The sequence below is a fragment of the Aquila chrysaetos genome, chromosome 11 (assembly GCF_900496995.4).
Source record: "Aquila chrysaetos chrysaetos chromosome 11, bAquChr1.4, whole genome shotgun sequence".
Taxonomy (NCBI): Eukaryota; Metazoa; Chordata; class Aves; order Accipitriformes; family Accipitridae; genus Aquila; species Aquila chrysaetos.
This window is the reverse complement of record NC_044014.1, coordinates 34,035,112-34,048,586: the sequence shown is the minus strand read 5'-3', so window position 1 is coordinate 34,048,586 and position 13,475 is coordinate 34,035,112. Positions and strand designations below refer to the sequence as shown.

Genomic DNA, 13,475 nt, shown 5'->3' with positions numbered 1-13,475 from the left:
GGGATAGCTTTTTCTGGCTGTGTTGGTGTAATTTGCAGAGGCATCTAACAATTCCCAGATCAAAACTCTCAGTTTGGTGCCATGTAGCACCATCTCACTGACCTCCAGGTCCCCCTGTTGTACTGGGGGTTGCAGCAGCAAAACTAGGAAAGCATGGTGGACTAGGCAGAGACTGTGAAACTAGGAATTTGGGGAATGTTGACATACTGAATTTATGTTTCAGAATATTATTGGGTAGTTCCAAACAAAGGTTGAAAAATATGTCACTAATTGTGATCTAGTGTCAGTCCCAGATATAACTTCCAGCCATTAACATGTTTGAAAACAATTTACTACCATTTCAGAGTGATCTTTGTCTGCATCTCTAAGACACATACTCTATATGTGAATTTCAATCCTGATTGTAGCCTGTTATTTGAATTACAGGGAAAAACACAGAAAAGCCTTTTCTAAAAGTACACGCTTCTATAATTTCGTGGTTCCCAGTAAATGTAGGGTTTTAGCAATATTATTCTTGATGGAGGAAGAATAGGAAGAAAGTTTTTTGTGTGTTTGCTCAGCAACAATTCAGAGATTGCATATTTTACTCTTACTGTGTTCCTTGCATCAGATACATTTCCTGAGCTCCTCAGCAATTCCATCCACAAACCCACTCAAAATCTATCTTCCAATTAGTGTGCCTCTATAAATAAGATACACCAGTATCTTTTTCTTACTTTGTTATGAGTCAGAAATGAAACTCTTTACACCATCTTCACAGAACAGTTAATATTAATTTGTCACTTATAGCTCCCTTTCTCTGTATAGGCCTCAAACAAAATTATCCTGTTTTGAAAGTCAGGGATGATAATCGCCAGGTCCTGGGTACTCTGCAGTTTTCTACAGTCACACTTTCTCCTCTGCTGGTGCATGAGCGCATTGTTTCCCTCTCCCAGTTTGTTTGCAGGCAGATTTACCATGCCTGTGTGGTAGCCTGGGACAATTGAAGATTTATTGTCCCATTTTCTCTGCCCCTGAGGCCATGGGTTGAGTGAGCCTTGAGTCAGCTTTTGAACTGTCCCGATTTACAATATAAGTCTTACAGGCAAACCAAAATCTTTAAATGTCATGCCTCAGACTGGAAGTTAGTGATGAATTCACAGACATGTCAGTCATCCTTGTATTGGGAGTATGCTGGACTGCAGGAGGTATAACTTCATCGGTTAAGCCAAACTGCGTCATCCCTGCGTAGAGGAATAGTAATTTTGCAGTTAATTCTGCAATCTTGAATGTTACTGCTGCTTTGAGCTTGTTTGAGATTAGAAAGCAAGTGAACGTGTCTGGAGAGTGCTTAGTGAAAAGCATATTCTGTTACTGTTTTCTGTGTGGGTGTTTGGGGGGGTATTGAGTTTTTTGGGGTGGGTTTTTTGTTTTTTACATTTACAATTGTTACCATTTCTACTTAAATTTCCACTGAGGGCAGCAGGGTCATTTAAGAAGTAGTAAGCCTCTTGGTAGGAGAGTACAAATACCTTCAGCTTCAAATATCTGGCCATTATTACTGCATCCCTGAATTTTTGTCATTTCCAAAGCTTTTTTTTAGGCTGTTGTGCCCTAAAGAAGTCAAGTAAGAAATAAAACGTAACTCAATAAAATCCCAAATTTTATACTGTAAAGTCAAAGAAGTTAAGGGGTAAGGAATATAAAAGTTGTCTATAAAATACAATTTAGATATTTCCCTTCTCTCCATGCAGTGCATGCATCCCTTTCTGACTCTGTCATGTTTCCTCAGAGTTTCTCTGGGATTGTTATTGACAAAGCAGAATTCTCCTAGAAGAAGCAGGTGGTGGGGGAAACTCAATGCAACAAAACAGAACGGCAAAACAAGCCTTAACTTTTCTTATTTTCCATTCATTTGCTACTTTGTGACCTTGATTTTCTGCATATTTGGAGATGGGTCCATCCTGCCCTGACACCAGATATGTGAAAAGGAGATAAAAGTAAAACTAGATGATAAATAAGCTTTTAATCTTGTTTGTTTGATTTATTTTTTCATTTGTTTTTGAGACACAAGGCCTGCTAGTCTAACGCATGAGCAGATGAATCTTATGAGACTCCTTTGAAGAGTTCTCAGTTAACTAAATTTCACATAGCATTTGTTTTTAAAACCAGACCTCTTACTTCTTCTGCTTAGTCTTCTCCCAAAGTGTTATTTTCATAAATTAGTAAATTGATATTGCCCTTATTTCTATCATGTCTTGTTCTTCTTTCTTCTCTTCTTTTTCTCGCTTCCACTGCTTTTCTCAACAAAATAATCCAGAGCAGGCCTATAGCAGCAGAAAGACTCCCCTTCCCCCTTTTATCATTTGTTCTGTATCAGATACTCTTAAATTCTTAATTTGTGAGTTAATATAACAAGAATTGGTTTTATTTTTCTTCATGTGTTTTCCTTTCTTTTGCTCTCTGCTCTTTCTATTCTACCTATAACAATTCTTTTCAGCTTTGGGAAAATGTAAACATACTTTGCTTACCAGTAAGAGTTGTCATAGTGACCTTCTAGCACTGTGTGTGATTATAAGCCTTTTTTGATCCATAGTGATCTAAGTAGTGTAAATATTGAATGTTTCTATGGTGTTCCACCTTCCCTAAAAGAGCTTAGATTTTCATAGATCCATTTTTTGGTATATTCTTAGTAAACCAATATTTTCATGACTGTCTCATCTTTTTTTTCTTGTGCCACGTAATTTTTTAAAATAAATGTAAAAGTGATGGTACCATCTTTGCTCCATAAGCTGCTACCTAATTGATAAATTAACTCCAATAACTAGATTGTAAACATTTCCCCTCCCCAATAACTTCTTGTGGTTTTTCAAAATCTGTCTCAATATTGTGTGCTAGTGCCGTTTTGCAACCTCTCTTGAATCTAGTTTTAACAGTGGGACTAGCAGCTTAAACTAAACCAAATAACACACTTCACTTTCAAGTTGATAAAATCACTTCCCAGCCATTATTAGGACTTTGTGGGTAGATGAAGCTAAGTAGACGTTATCCTTGCACTAACAGAAAGTGTAAATTTCCCATTGTTCAAGTAAGATACAGTTTATCATTCTCCTTAACTTTATCAGGACCCTATGGATTGTGCTGAAACACTCATTGGCATTTCATTAACTTTGTGATTAAGGGTGAAATCAAATAGCTTAATTATTTTACTGAAGTCTGAAAAGAAGCACTTAATGAAGCTTTCCAGTACCTAATTCCCTTGAAGTCAGTTACGACATATCTGGCATGAAAACCTTCACACTTTGTCCATCTTCGTCTGGCAGTGCCCTATCACCGTCCAGTGAATGAGGCCAGTTTACCATTTCCCTAAAAGCAGAAGTTGTACATATACAGTCTCTTTTCCACAGGGGTCTGAATCTTTTACTCACACCTTTTTTGTAACCTTTTTTCTGTTTGAGACTGTTCCAGCCTGCAAGCCACCCAAAATCTCCCTAGTATTGCTCCAACTAATAAGGTTCATCTTTTTTTTTTTTTTTAACTGTTGCTTTACTAGCTAAGACATAATTTGTCAAAATCCTAGCTTGAAAAAGTGTTTTTTCTTCCTGAAATCTAATTCAGGAGGAATTTGGACTCTGCAGTTCAAGCAGGGATTGTAATCCACATAATAAAAAGGTCTACATGTTTGGTCTAGTTGGTTAATGAGCTGAAAAGATACTTGGGATGAAGCAGGCTTGGCTAACAGATAAAATCCTTGCACTTACGTGTATCTCAAGGGATTGGGTGGGTTCACTTATTATCCTCATTTTTTAGAATTATTCTCATTAATAAAAGCTTGGACTGCTTTCTACCTGCATAGAATATGGCCTGTGCATAAGGTGGCATTAGGGCTTTTAAGCTGCACCTGTGCATATTATTTTCTGTACCAACATTTTAAAAAGTATGCTTCAAGTATTTTAAACATATAACACTTTTTAATATGTTATTTGTATTTCCATTTAATGAGGTTATTTAGGCATAAATTACAGGCTAGTATAGTTAAAAGATTTATGGAACATAACAGGATTAGCTAGCAAGCAGTGAATGACAGCAGCATTCACTTCATTTGTGGCTCGAATAAGAAGTTTGTTTCCTAAGGCAAAAGGCTCATGAGTCTTCCAAATCCAGATGGAAATGTGCTGGGAATAAGAGGGATCCAACTCTATTGAATTTTGTTGAATCCATTGTCAGTTCAGGTCCTGATGTATTTTCTAAGCACTTCCCTGCTAATAACTGTTCTGTCAGACAGGGGAACTAATGTCAACTTTATTTTACAGAGAAAGAATGGACCTTCAGCGAGAGTAACTGCCAAGGTCATGCAGGCAGCTCGTGAGCTAGAAAGTGAAGCCTTGGATGCTTTTTCTTTGCCCTTTTTTTTTTTTTTTTTTTCTTTTTTAAATAGGCACAAGGCAGTCTTCCATTTCCCGCCGAAACTTGATAGTTTCTCCACCAGCGTCCTTGAGATATCTTCTCCAGGCCCCTTAAATGAGTAACTTTACACAGTTCCCCTCTCCAGTAGGGCTCCTGTGGTACAGTAGAGTCTTCTCACTGCTGCCCGGTGCTTCACTGAAGAGCTGGGCCGAAATCCAGATACCTGCCTGAATATGGCCTTTGACTGCTTGCAGTTACGCCTGAAAGCGTGCTCTGGGCATACTTCGGGTATACTCTTTGCATCTTTAAAAATAGAAATATGTTTATTCAAGCTTCTGTAGCACATGGAGAAGTGGGAATTTACTTCTGGTTCAAAACCAGGCATTGCCCAAGTGCAACATTCCTCTTTCCACAACTTTCCAAAGGCAGCATTATATGAGTCTTCAGAAGTCTTTCAGATGTGGAGTAAGAGTAGGGAGAGGTACATGGTGGTGTGTAGGTACAGGGAGTTTTGGATACAGACAGGAACCTGTGATTTTACTGCATCAGGAAGAAAGGTCCCTAAGGTCACATAACTGTGGTCTCCATCCTTGAGCATTTCTTAAAAGTCATTCCAGAATAAACTTTTTAAACCTAGTTTGTTAGCCTGTGAACAGTAGACAAACTGCACTATGTGCTGCCTTTTGGACAACATACAGTGTGTTCAAAGTAGTTTCTGTTTTGGAGATTTAAAAGGTTATTTTACTTTTAGCTATGTTTTGTGAAAACTAAAGCAACGGATGCATGTCACTTACTGGTCCTCAACAACCTGGATTCAGAAAACGTCTCTCAAGTTCAGGGGAAGAATATTTACAACCTCATGAGACCTCTCTGGATTTTATGCTACACCTCAAAGATTCACTATGATTTGGCTAATTGCACTTCAAATAAATTTAACTTTATTTTTACAGTAAATTCTGTTTTTTCCTTCTGGGAATAAAAGTTAGTCTCATGTAAAATACACCAGTTTCACTTGTGGAGACTTCTGGTTCTTATCTGAAAGAAATCAGACTGCCTTAAAATGCTAATCTTCATTACTGTGAAATATGCTACTAGGAATACTGGGAAAGGTTAAAAACAGCAATCTCGAGGCAAGCTGCTGATTGTTCATATTTGTGTAGGAAAAATATGGTTCCTTATTTACTAGATGCTTGCTCTGTGTTCATCCTAGTAAAAGATCTTCCTGCAGGCCTTAATACTGCTGCTATTTTACCTCCCATAATGAATATTCAAAAGCTGCAGTCATTGAGGACTCAGGTGGCAAAAATAGTAAGATGATTGAAGCAAGCCTTGACATAAAAGCCTAAAAGTACATTTCCAACTACATGGAAATAGTGCCGATTTCCCTTTCTGACCACGTAAAAGAATGGTGCTAGGAAATCTCCCATGAATTAAATGCCTGTTTCACACACTAGTGTGATCACATCTTTCTTTCTGTATGATGTGTTGTAATAAGTATGTTTAAAAAAAAAAAAAAAAGGAAAAAAGACAACAGGGCTTTCTGTAATCCTCTCTCACAAAATGTATTGGAATTGAAAAATGGGTATAAAGGACACACTGTTAAGATACGGCAATGCATGCATTGTTTTCTACATAATGCAGTCAGGGTCTCCATGGTAAAAAGAAATTTTTATTTTATTTTTTGTCACCATCATCAGTTAACCTAAAGTAGGAGCTGCTCCATTTCATTATAGGTTAAATGGCTTAGCATACAAAACTAGCTGAGAAATGTACATCACTAACACTGCATTTTTTAATAGGTTTTAGAAACATGCTTTAGGATTAGTGAAGAAAATACAATACAGCGTATGTTATTGTTCTGGAAATTTTTTTAATAGAAAGCACTCCTTTTCAGCATTCCCCCTTCAGTGCAGTCACTTAGACACTTCCAGCTGGTGGCAGGGGATACAGCCATAATACAGCTTTCTCTGTCCCAGCTGTCTTTTTCATTACATTAAATGCATTACGATGGCTGCACTGTTTTATAAAGGTTCAGGTATAGAAAGGTATAGGAAGAAATCTGCAACTATGTTTTTTTGTAGTGACTGCAAGCTTCTGTGAGATCTCTGAATCGTGAATGTGTTCCTGGCTCTGGTCACAGATTTCCTTCCAATCACTGGAACATTTGCTGTAAGGGCTGGCTAAAGGTGCCCGAGGAAATCACCTTTTACAAGGGAACATTGTTGTAAAGGATTTTTAATGCATTATGGCTCACGCAGCATCACAGTTAAAGAAAAACAGGGATTTAGAAATTAATGCTGATGAAGAAACTGAGAAAAAAAGAAAACACAGGAAAAGATCCCGGGATCGGAAGAAAAAGGTATCTAGATCTGTGCCAAATTCTGACAGGGATTCTTTTGTTTTAATTTTCTTACCTTGCAATTGAAGTATCAAAGCTCGTTCTTGCGTGTAACTTGGTAGCTGTTGGAGTAATTTGTTAACGTTGTAAAATAGCATTGATAACCACTGCTGTGGGGTTTGCAAAGCAATTGAATGTTTAATTGGATATTAGTTGATTGCAGTGGTGATGCAGAAGGTGTGCATTCATTTCTCAGATAACTCACTTGTGATATGCAAGCTGTGAGTTGAAAATAGTTTGTAACCATGATGTGAGGTTAAATGCTGAGCTTTCTCATAGGTTTAACAGCATAATAGTTTAGCCTTACATACATGTACTTAAAAGGGATGTGTGTGGAGGCAGATTTTTTTTTTCTTTGTGTTGGGACTGTGTCACATGTTTGGCTTCTGAAACATCCATTTTCGGGATAATGTTACAGAAATAAGGTGTTTTGGTGTTTCTCTTTTCTACTAAGGGTGAGCTGTTTTACAGAATTGAGCTGTAACAATCTGTTATTAGCAACTTTCTTTTGTTAGGGAAATATGTGACTGAGATCGCAGAGCCTGGTTTTTCTCTGCTGTAGATTTGTCTTAGCTGCAGAAAACCCTCTAGCAAACTAAGATCTGAAAAATTCTGTAGGCACTGCATTGCTCATTGTTCAGTTCAGGAGCCTCTGTGTGATTCCAGTCTTACTGTTTCTCTCTAAGGTAGAAAGCAAAATAGTTGTGGTTTGTGGCATAAGGACAGATAAAGAGGCTAGTCACTTTGGCAGCTCTGTGGATATGTCCTTAAAAATGACACCTTGTACTCTGCTCCATAGACATAAGGCCCTGCCATGATTTCTTGTCTTTGGCTGTATTTTATTATAATTTTTCAAGAACATGTCAAGAAGCCGGTTGTCTTAACAGAAACCTGCGTATGTAGTACTTCTGTGTGCCTTTGTGAAATCCCCCTAAGGGGGGGATTGGATTATCTTCATATGCTCAGATAAGCGGTGCATGTGCTTCCTAAATGACATGTAGATTTCCTCTAACATATGTGCATCTTTTGGTTGGGTGAGAGTCAGCATTTCCCTGCCCTTTTCTATTTTTTCTCTGCTACGGCAGTACTATACATAATGAAAAGCACTAAGAAACCCACTGCCTTCTGTTCTAGTGAGCACATCAGGAGACTGTTTAGATGGCTGCAGTGAATGTACTGCAGCATGTTAACTGTAGGTATTTTTTCTGTGTGAATGTATACATACAGATCTTTTGAATTATCTTCCAGTATAAAAGAAAGTGTGAAAATAAGATTCTCTGGGGCGCTGCTGTTTGAAACTAGCCTGAATTAGTAATATTTTTCTTGCCTTCTATTTAGGTTATATGCAGGTCTGTAATGTAGCTATCAGGGTGGGTTTTTTTCCCCCAGCTGAAAATTACCACAGCAGTTACGAATTTTAGGAGCTGGCCTGCAAACCCATATTTACCTATGGCTTGTGAGCTAAAATGTGTCGTCTCTCAGCTGACTCTAGTCATGATGCAGGAAGCCCACGTTGTACTTAATGTGCTCAAGTTTAACAATAGCATGCCCAACCATACCCATACACTGTCTTTGTGTGAGGGTCCTTTCTCACAGTTTGTAATCAGAACAATATAGAAGGGATGTGGCAGTGAGAGGCTCTTGATTCAGTGAGGTGAGACAATTGCTTTGTGGACAAAAATGCTTTATTGTTTATACAACACAGTGCTGTAGAAAAGAAATCTCTTGGTAACCAGAGTGGCACACAGATAAATATCAGCCTATTAATCTCAAATGTATGGATTTTTTTCAGTGTTTTATTTCTGCATCTTAAGAATGAGATAAAATAGAGAGCTTTTTGTCCACCAAAGGCTTTTTTTGGGTATCGCAGCCCCCCTTACCCCCCCCCCCCCCCCCGACCCCTTCATGTCACACTGGAATTTGGTAGCTTATTCCAGTTTGTTTCTGGGTTTCCTGAGGACTTTGCAGATTCAGGGCATGTAGAGGCTCTCTCTACTAGGAGAATGGACCAAAAAGCAGCAATTGCTTCACTTAACATTTATACATTTGGGCATCAGTCTTCTCATAGCAAAGACATGGTTCTGCTACCCAGTACATAGGGCGTAGGAAGTCCAATAATTGTGGTTTGCCATTTTGTACTTTCCTGACTATTTAAAACATTTTCCCCCCAATTTTTCCACTATGAGTTGTGAGTCACTTCTTGTTCCTTTGCACCACCCACAAGCAAGCAGTACTCTGGGGTTTTTTTGTTGATCACATGATACTGCACAAAGCTAACCCTTTGCTTAAGCAGTATACAGAAATATCCTTTAGGGTCTTCCAATCACATTGGAACAACAGAGAGTGCTAACGTTTCTGGATAATTTATACAGTAAGGAGACCAAGGCAGCCAATGGTTAGAAAGCAAGGCTGGTGGGAGCACCCAGTGTCCTAGACTTGATGATACCAGCAACAGTCATGATGATTTATGTTCCTATTTAGTTTGAGGATTGCTGTCTGAGGGTAATATTTCACTGCTTTTGACTGGTTAAGCAATTTACAGTGCAATAATGTTTCTGTTAAGGCTTGCTGCAATATTTGTACGAGAGAAATGACCTTTTTAAAAATATACACAAAACAAAACCCTGTATTATATCCAATCCTATTTCATTTCAAGGTGAGATATTTTCAAATTGCCACACTTAGCTCTGTAGAGACGTTGTGCTTCTGTGCCCCGTGGGCCCACCATGCTCTTTGTGTTTGCCTGAATTCAAGACATTTCTGAAGGTTCAGAGCTTAAGTAGTTTAACTCATGCAAGAGAAGGGGATGGGACCAGCAAGTGAAGTGAGTACAGTAAAGGGTCTGCATTATACAGGTTTCCCATTTATTCCGTTCAAGTTTATATTACAGCTTCAAGCAGTTCTGCCTCTGGATGGTTTTGCAGTGTCCTACGCTGCAAATAGTTTGAGTGCACCCAAGGGCAGACCTAAGCCTTAAATGGTATCACAGAACAAGCCAAGCCACCCTTAATAATAAGTGATTCATAGGATAGCTTGCTTGATTTCTTATAGTGCGGCTCTGTCGTACGTAGTTTGGTTTGTGAAAACAAGAAATTGTTTATCCTATAATAATGTCTGGAAAGAAATTAGTTGCTTAGTCAGTGCCGTTCCTAAAATAAAGGTGAAATCTCTGAAATTGTTTTTTGTGTTCTCTGTTCAGTACATAGTAGAAGAGAAGGGCAGGTCTTGGCACATACTCAATGATTTATGTTTTATACAATATTCAGTAGAACTGAAGTGGTTTCCATTTGCATGTAGTGCTCAGGAGCTAGCATGTTCTTTGGGAATACAGAGTAGCTTGATCACAATGCAAAGCCTGACTGCTGCTGTCTCTGAGATGTTAAAGGCTGTTGCTGTCACATCCTCTGCTGCTGCAAACTTGTGGGCAGCAGAGAAAGTAATGCATGCCAATGTTGCAAATCCTGGTAATTTCATCATAAGGCTCACAGTGTTTGAAGGTTTTACTTAACTTTCAGGTCTGCTGGAAAAATTGCCCTGCAATTTCCTAATGGGTATAAATTGAAATGCCGTGTCAGAAACAACCTGTAGGTGTGCGGCTGTTCATGTGGCTTCAAGGAGCTTGTGCATCTTCTGGGCTGGGCTCTGCTCCCAGCTACTAGGGCCTGTGGGAGATGGCTTGGACTGACCAAGGTAGCAGAGCTGGAAACACCTCCCAGGGGCATCAGGACCCCAGGAGGGCATCATCATGTCCTAGCTGGGAGACTCCCACTGTTTACTTTCCCCTCAGCTCTCTCGGGGCTGTCAAATATTTTATGGATCTCAGCCATGTCAAGTACGAGTCTCATGAGTTTGAAAAAATTCACCATCTGCACCCACACAATTAACCTGAGCAAAGGGTTGTGTGCAGACCAGCTTCAGCGCAAGTGGCTTCTTCAGTTTGGTTCACAGTGATAATTAAAGCAGGTTTAAGGAAAACAGGAATAATTCTTTCTCTCACAGGCACATGTTCCTGCAATGAATTGCCCTGTGGATTTAAAAAGCAATTCGGGTTGGAATTGGTGCAGTTTTCACATGCAAACAAGTCTACCAGTTATCAGGTAAAGCTTGAAATGTGAGCTTCAAGGCTTTTAACTCAGATAACAAGTACAAATCCCCATCCATTTTTAAAATTTTTTAAATTTTATGATTTTTAAACAAATCTCAGGATTAGAGAGATCTGTTTCATAGTTTCTGAACAGTTGAACTTGACAGTAGTAGAACCTAGATAGGTTGGGCACAAATGATTGTTCCTTAACTCAGTTGTGTTAAGGCATAAACCAGGTGGATGTTGCTCTAATATCTGGGAACATGACCTATGGTAAATGAAAAGATTGTGTAGATTTAGGGCCTGAGGGAAAAACTGTTAAGTCAGTGAATCTTCCCTAGGTGTGAGGAAAATTTCGGTCATGTCCTTGATTTTGGACATGATGCTCTGTCAGAGGCAAATCTAATTAAATAATTGAAAGATACTTTTGATAGATGTTTAGGGGCACTGATGGATGGGACATCTACTAGCAGTGTTGAGTTCTTACTAGCATGGGGTCGGGTGGTGAAAGAGTGTTTCTATTCAGCTGGAAAAACAATTCTTTCTTTGAAGATGACCCCCAAAGGAATGAAAAGATTGCATTGTATTGTGTGGGTAGCACTACAGCATCATTTGAAGTGGGCACTGCTCAGCATTGCTTTATTGTTTATAAACCCAGAAAAAATTTTGCACTGTTATACGTTTACAGTTTTATTTAGGCAGGTTTAGAACATTCGGCTTTTCCTCTTCACCTTCTTGATGCCTCAGGATTGTGCCATCGCAACGGATGGCCGTTAGTTATTATGCAAATGTCAGTTTGGGTTATAAACCACGTTATGCTTGATGTTACCAGCTTGTGGTGGGAGGAGATGGGGAAGAGGGAGGACCAACAATGGGCATCCTTGTCATTATAGGAAGATTGCTCAGTGACTAGATTTAGAGCTGGACTCTCAGTGAGTGTAAATCAATACTGTTTCAACTACCTGGTTGGCTGGTATTAATGGAGTCTTTTATCCTCCTGTTTTTTCAACCCAGGCTGGATTTTATTGGGGTTTTTTTGAAGAGCTGAGGGGGGAGAGGAAAATGGATGCTTTTGAAGCAAAAGAAAGTTCAAAGATAATGTTTGATGAACAGTGATTTTTTTTTTTTTTTTTTTTTTAAATAAAAAAAACCCAAACTCTTTATGCGGTTATGAATATTCAGCCCTGTGCCCAAAGTCAAAGCACTGATAATTTCAAGCTCTTAACTTGCCTGAATTGATGGCTTCAGGATAAGTTGTGCGTACTTTGATAGAATTCCCCTTGGCCATTCACTAAATGTTTGTTATACTAAATGCTAGTGGAACTGACTGAGCACCTGCTAAAATTGAGTGTTAGACTCAATCAGACCTAGTTTGACTAGAATGGGGGGTAAGAACTAGGCTCTTGGTGTATGTGATGTGGGTAGAGGAAAGAAATAGAGAAGAAAACTCTGAGTTGTAAGATGTATTTTAAAAAAATATTTATTTAATTCCCATACAAAGCCAGATGTATTCCCACATTGATTTGAATGGAAGTTTGGACAATAAAAGGCTGGATTTGCTGCTACTCAGTAATTTGTACAGCTATTTAGGCCACTGGTAGAGTGGTAATGGGGATTTTCTGACTGAGGCAGTAGGGCTAGCACAGGGCTGTGTTGTAAAGGCTTAGAGAACTGGGCCTTAAGGGTTTGATCAGGCCCAGCATGCCTGTCAAGTTAGAAACCTCTTAGGCCTTTTAGCAACTCCACAAAATAATGCCTCCCCATTAGACTGGGATGTGTGTGGGCCCTTTCAGGTAATGAGCTCAACTTAGACAATATAGCAGCCCCACATTATTCCTGACTTCAGTTATCTAACTTAGGCTATAGCCCTATATATTAAATGGAAAAAGATAGGTGCCTTCAGAGGATAATTCAGTGCATGTAAGTGAGACAAGTTAAAGCAATGTCCTCATTTTCAAAGGTATCAAGTATCCGCCAGCCCTGCAGCTTCAGCTGAGAGCTTTGGGCATTCTGCAGATCAGGCACTGGCATCTCTGGTGGATGTTTGGGATTGTATAACACTTTTAAAAATCTTTCTTGTATATCTGTTGCCTGAGTGTGGTATTTGTGCAGAGCTCTGCTTTGTTAGCCAGTGCTCTGTGAGGTGGCTAGTTACTGATCTCCACAGAAGAGGTCAGCTTTTGTTTTTATTTTTTACAGAGATTGAAATCACTGTGTGGTGATTTGGAAGGGAAATCCAACAGAATGTTTCTTTAGTATTTATTCAAGTAAGACTAATGTGGACAGGAGAACTAGATTGAGATATGAAGATTGTTTTGCTAATTGAAAAGAAATTTTGCTCTGGGATGTATTTAAAAAAAAAATCATAATTTTGCCAATAAACTGAAGTTCTCCATTATTTAGAAAGTTAGACTGTTTAGTAACATGAATTTGTCCCACATGAGATTGTTAGTGCTCTAAGATGTACACAAGCAGTTTAATGCCTTTGTGTTATGTACCAGAACTAAAACTTTATTTTGCATTTGTAGTTGCAGAAAGATACAGGACATACTGTACTGCAGAGCCACCTTCATCTGAGTGTTATTTTAGAAAACTTCTTATGGTTTG

General features: G+C 38.8%; 1 protein-coding gene across 40 annotated transcripts in view; it reads left to right on the top strand.

Moving 5' to 3' along the window:
• The window catches only part of ANK3 (ankyrin 3), a 382,076-nt gene that overhangs the window by 163,690 nt on the left and 204,911 nt on the right, over window positions 1–13,475 (top strand). For 12 of the 40 annotated variants that reach the window (XM_041127064.1, XM_041127076.1, XM_041127061.1 and 9 more), the window contains exon 1: window positions 6,319–6,745. The exons of 5 other annotated variants lie outside the window; for them this stretch is intronic. In XM_041127064.1, the coding sequence (XP_040982998.1) occupies window positions 6,632–6,745 (114 nt within the window). In that variant the 5' untranslated portion in view covers window positions 6,319–6,631. Of the gene's footprint in view, window positions 1–6,317; window positions 6,746–13,475 lie in introns of those variants that run through there. 23 more of the 40 variants (XM_041127063.1, XM_041127055.1, XM_041127059.1 and 20 more) reach the window with 8 other exon arrangements.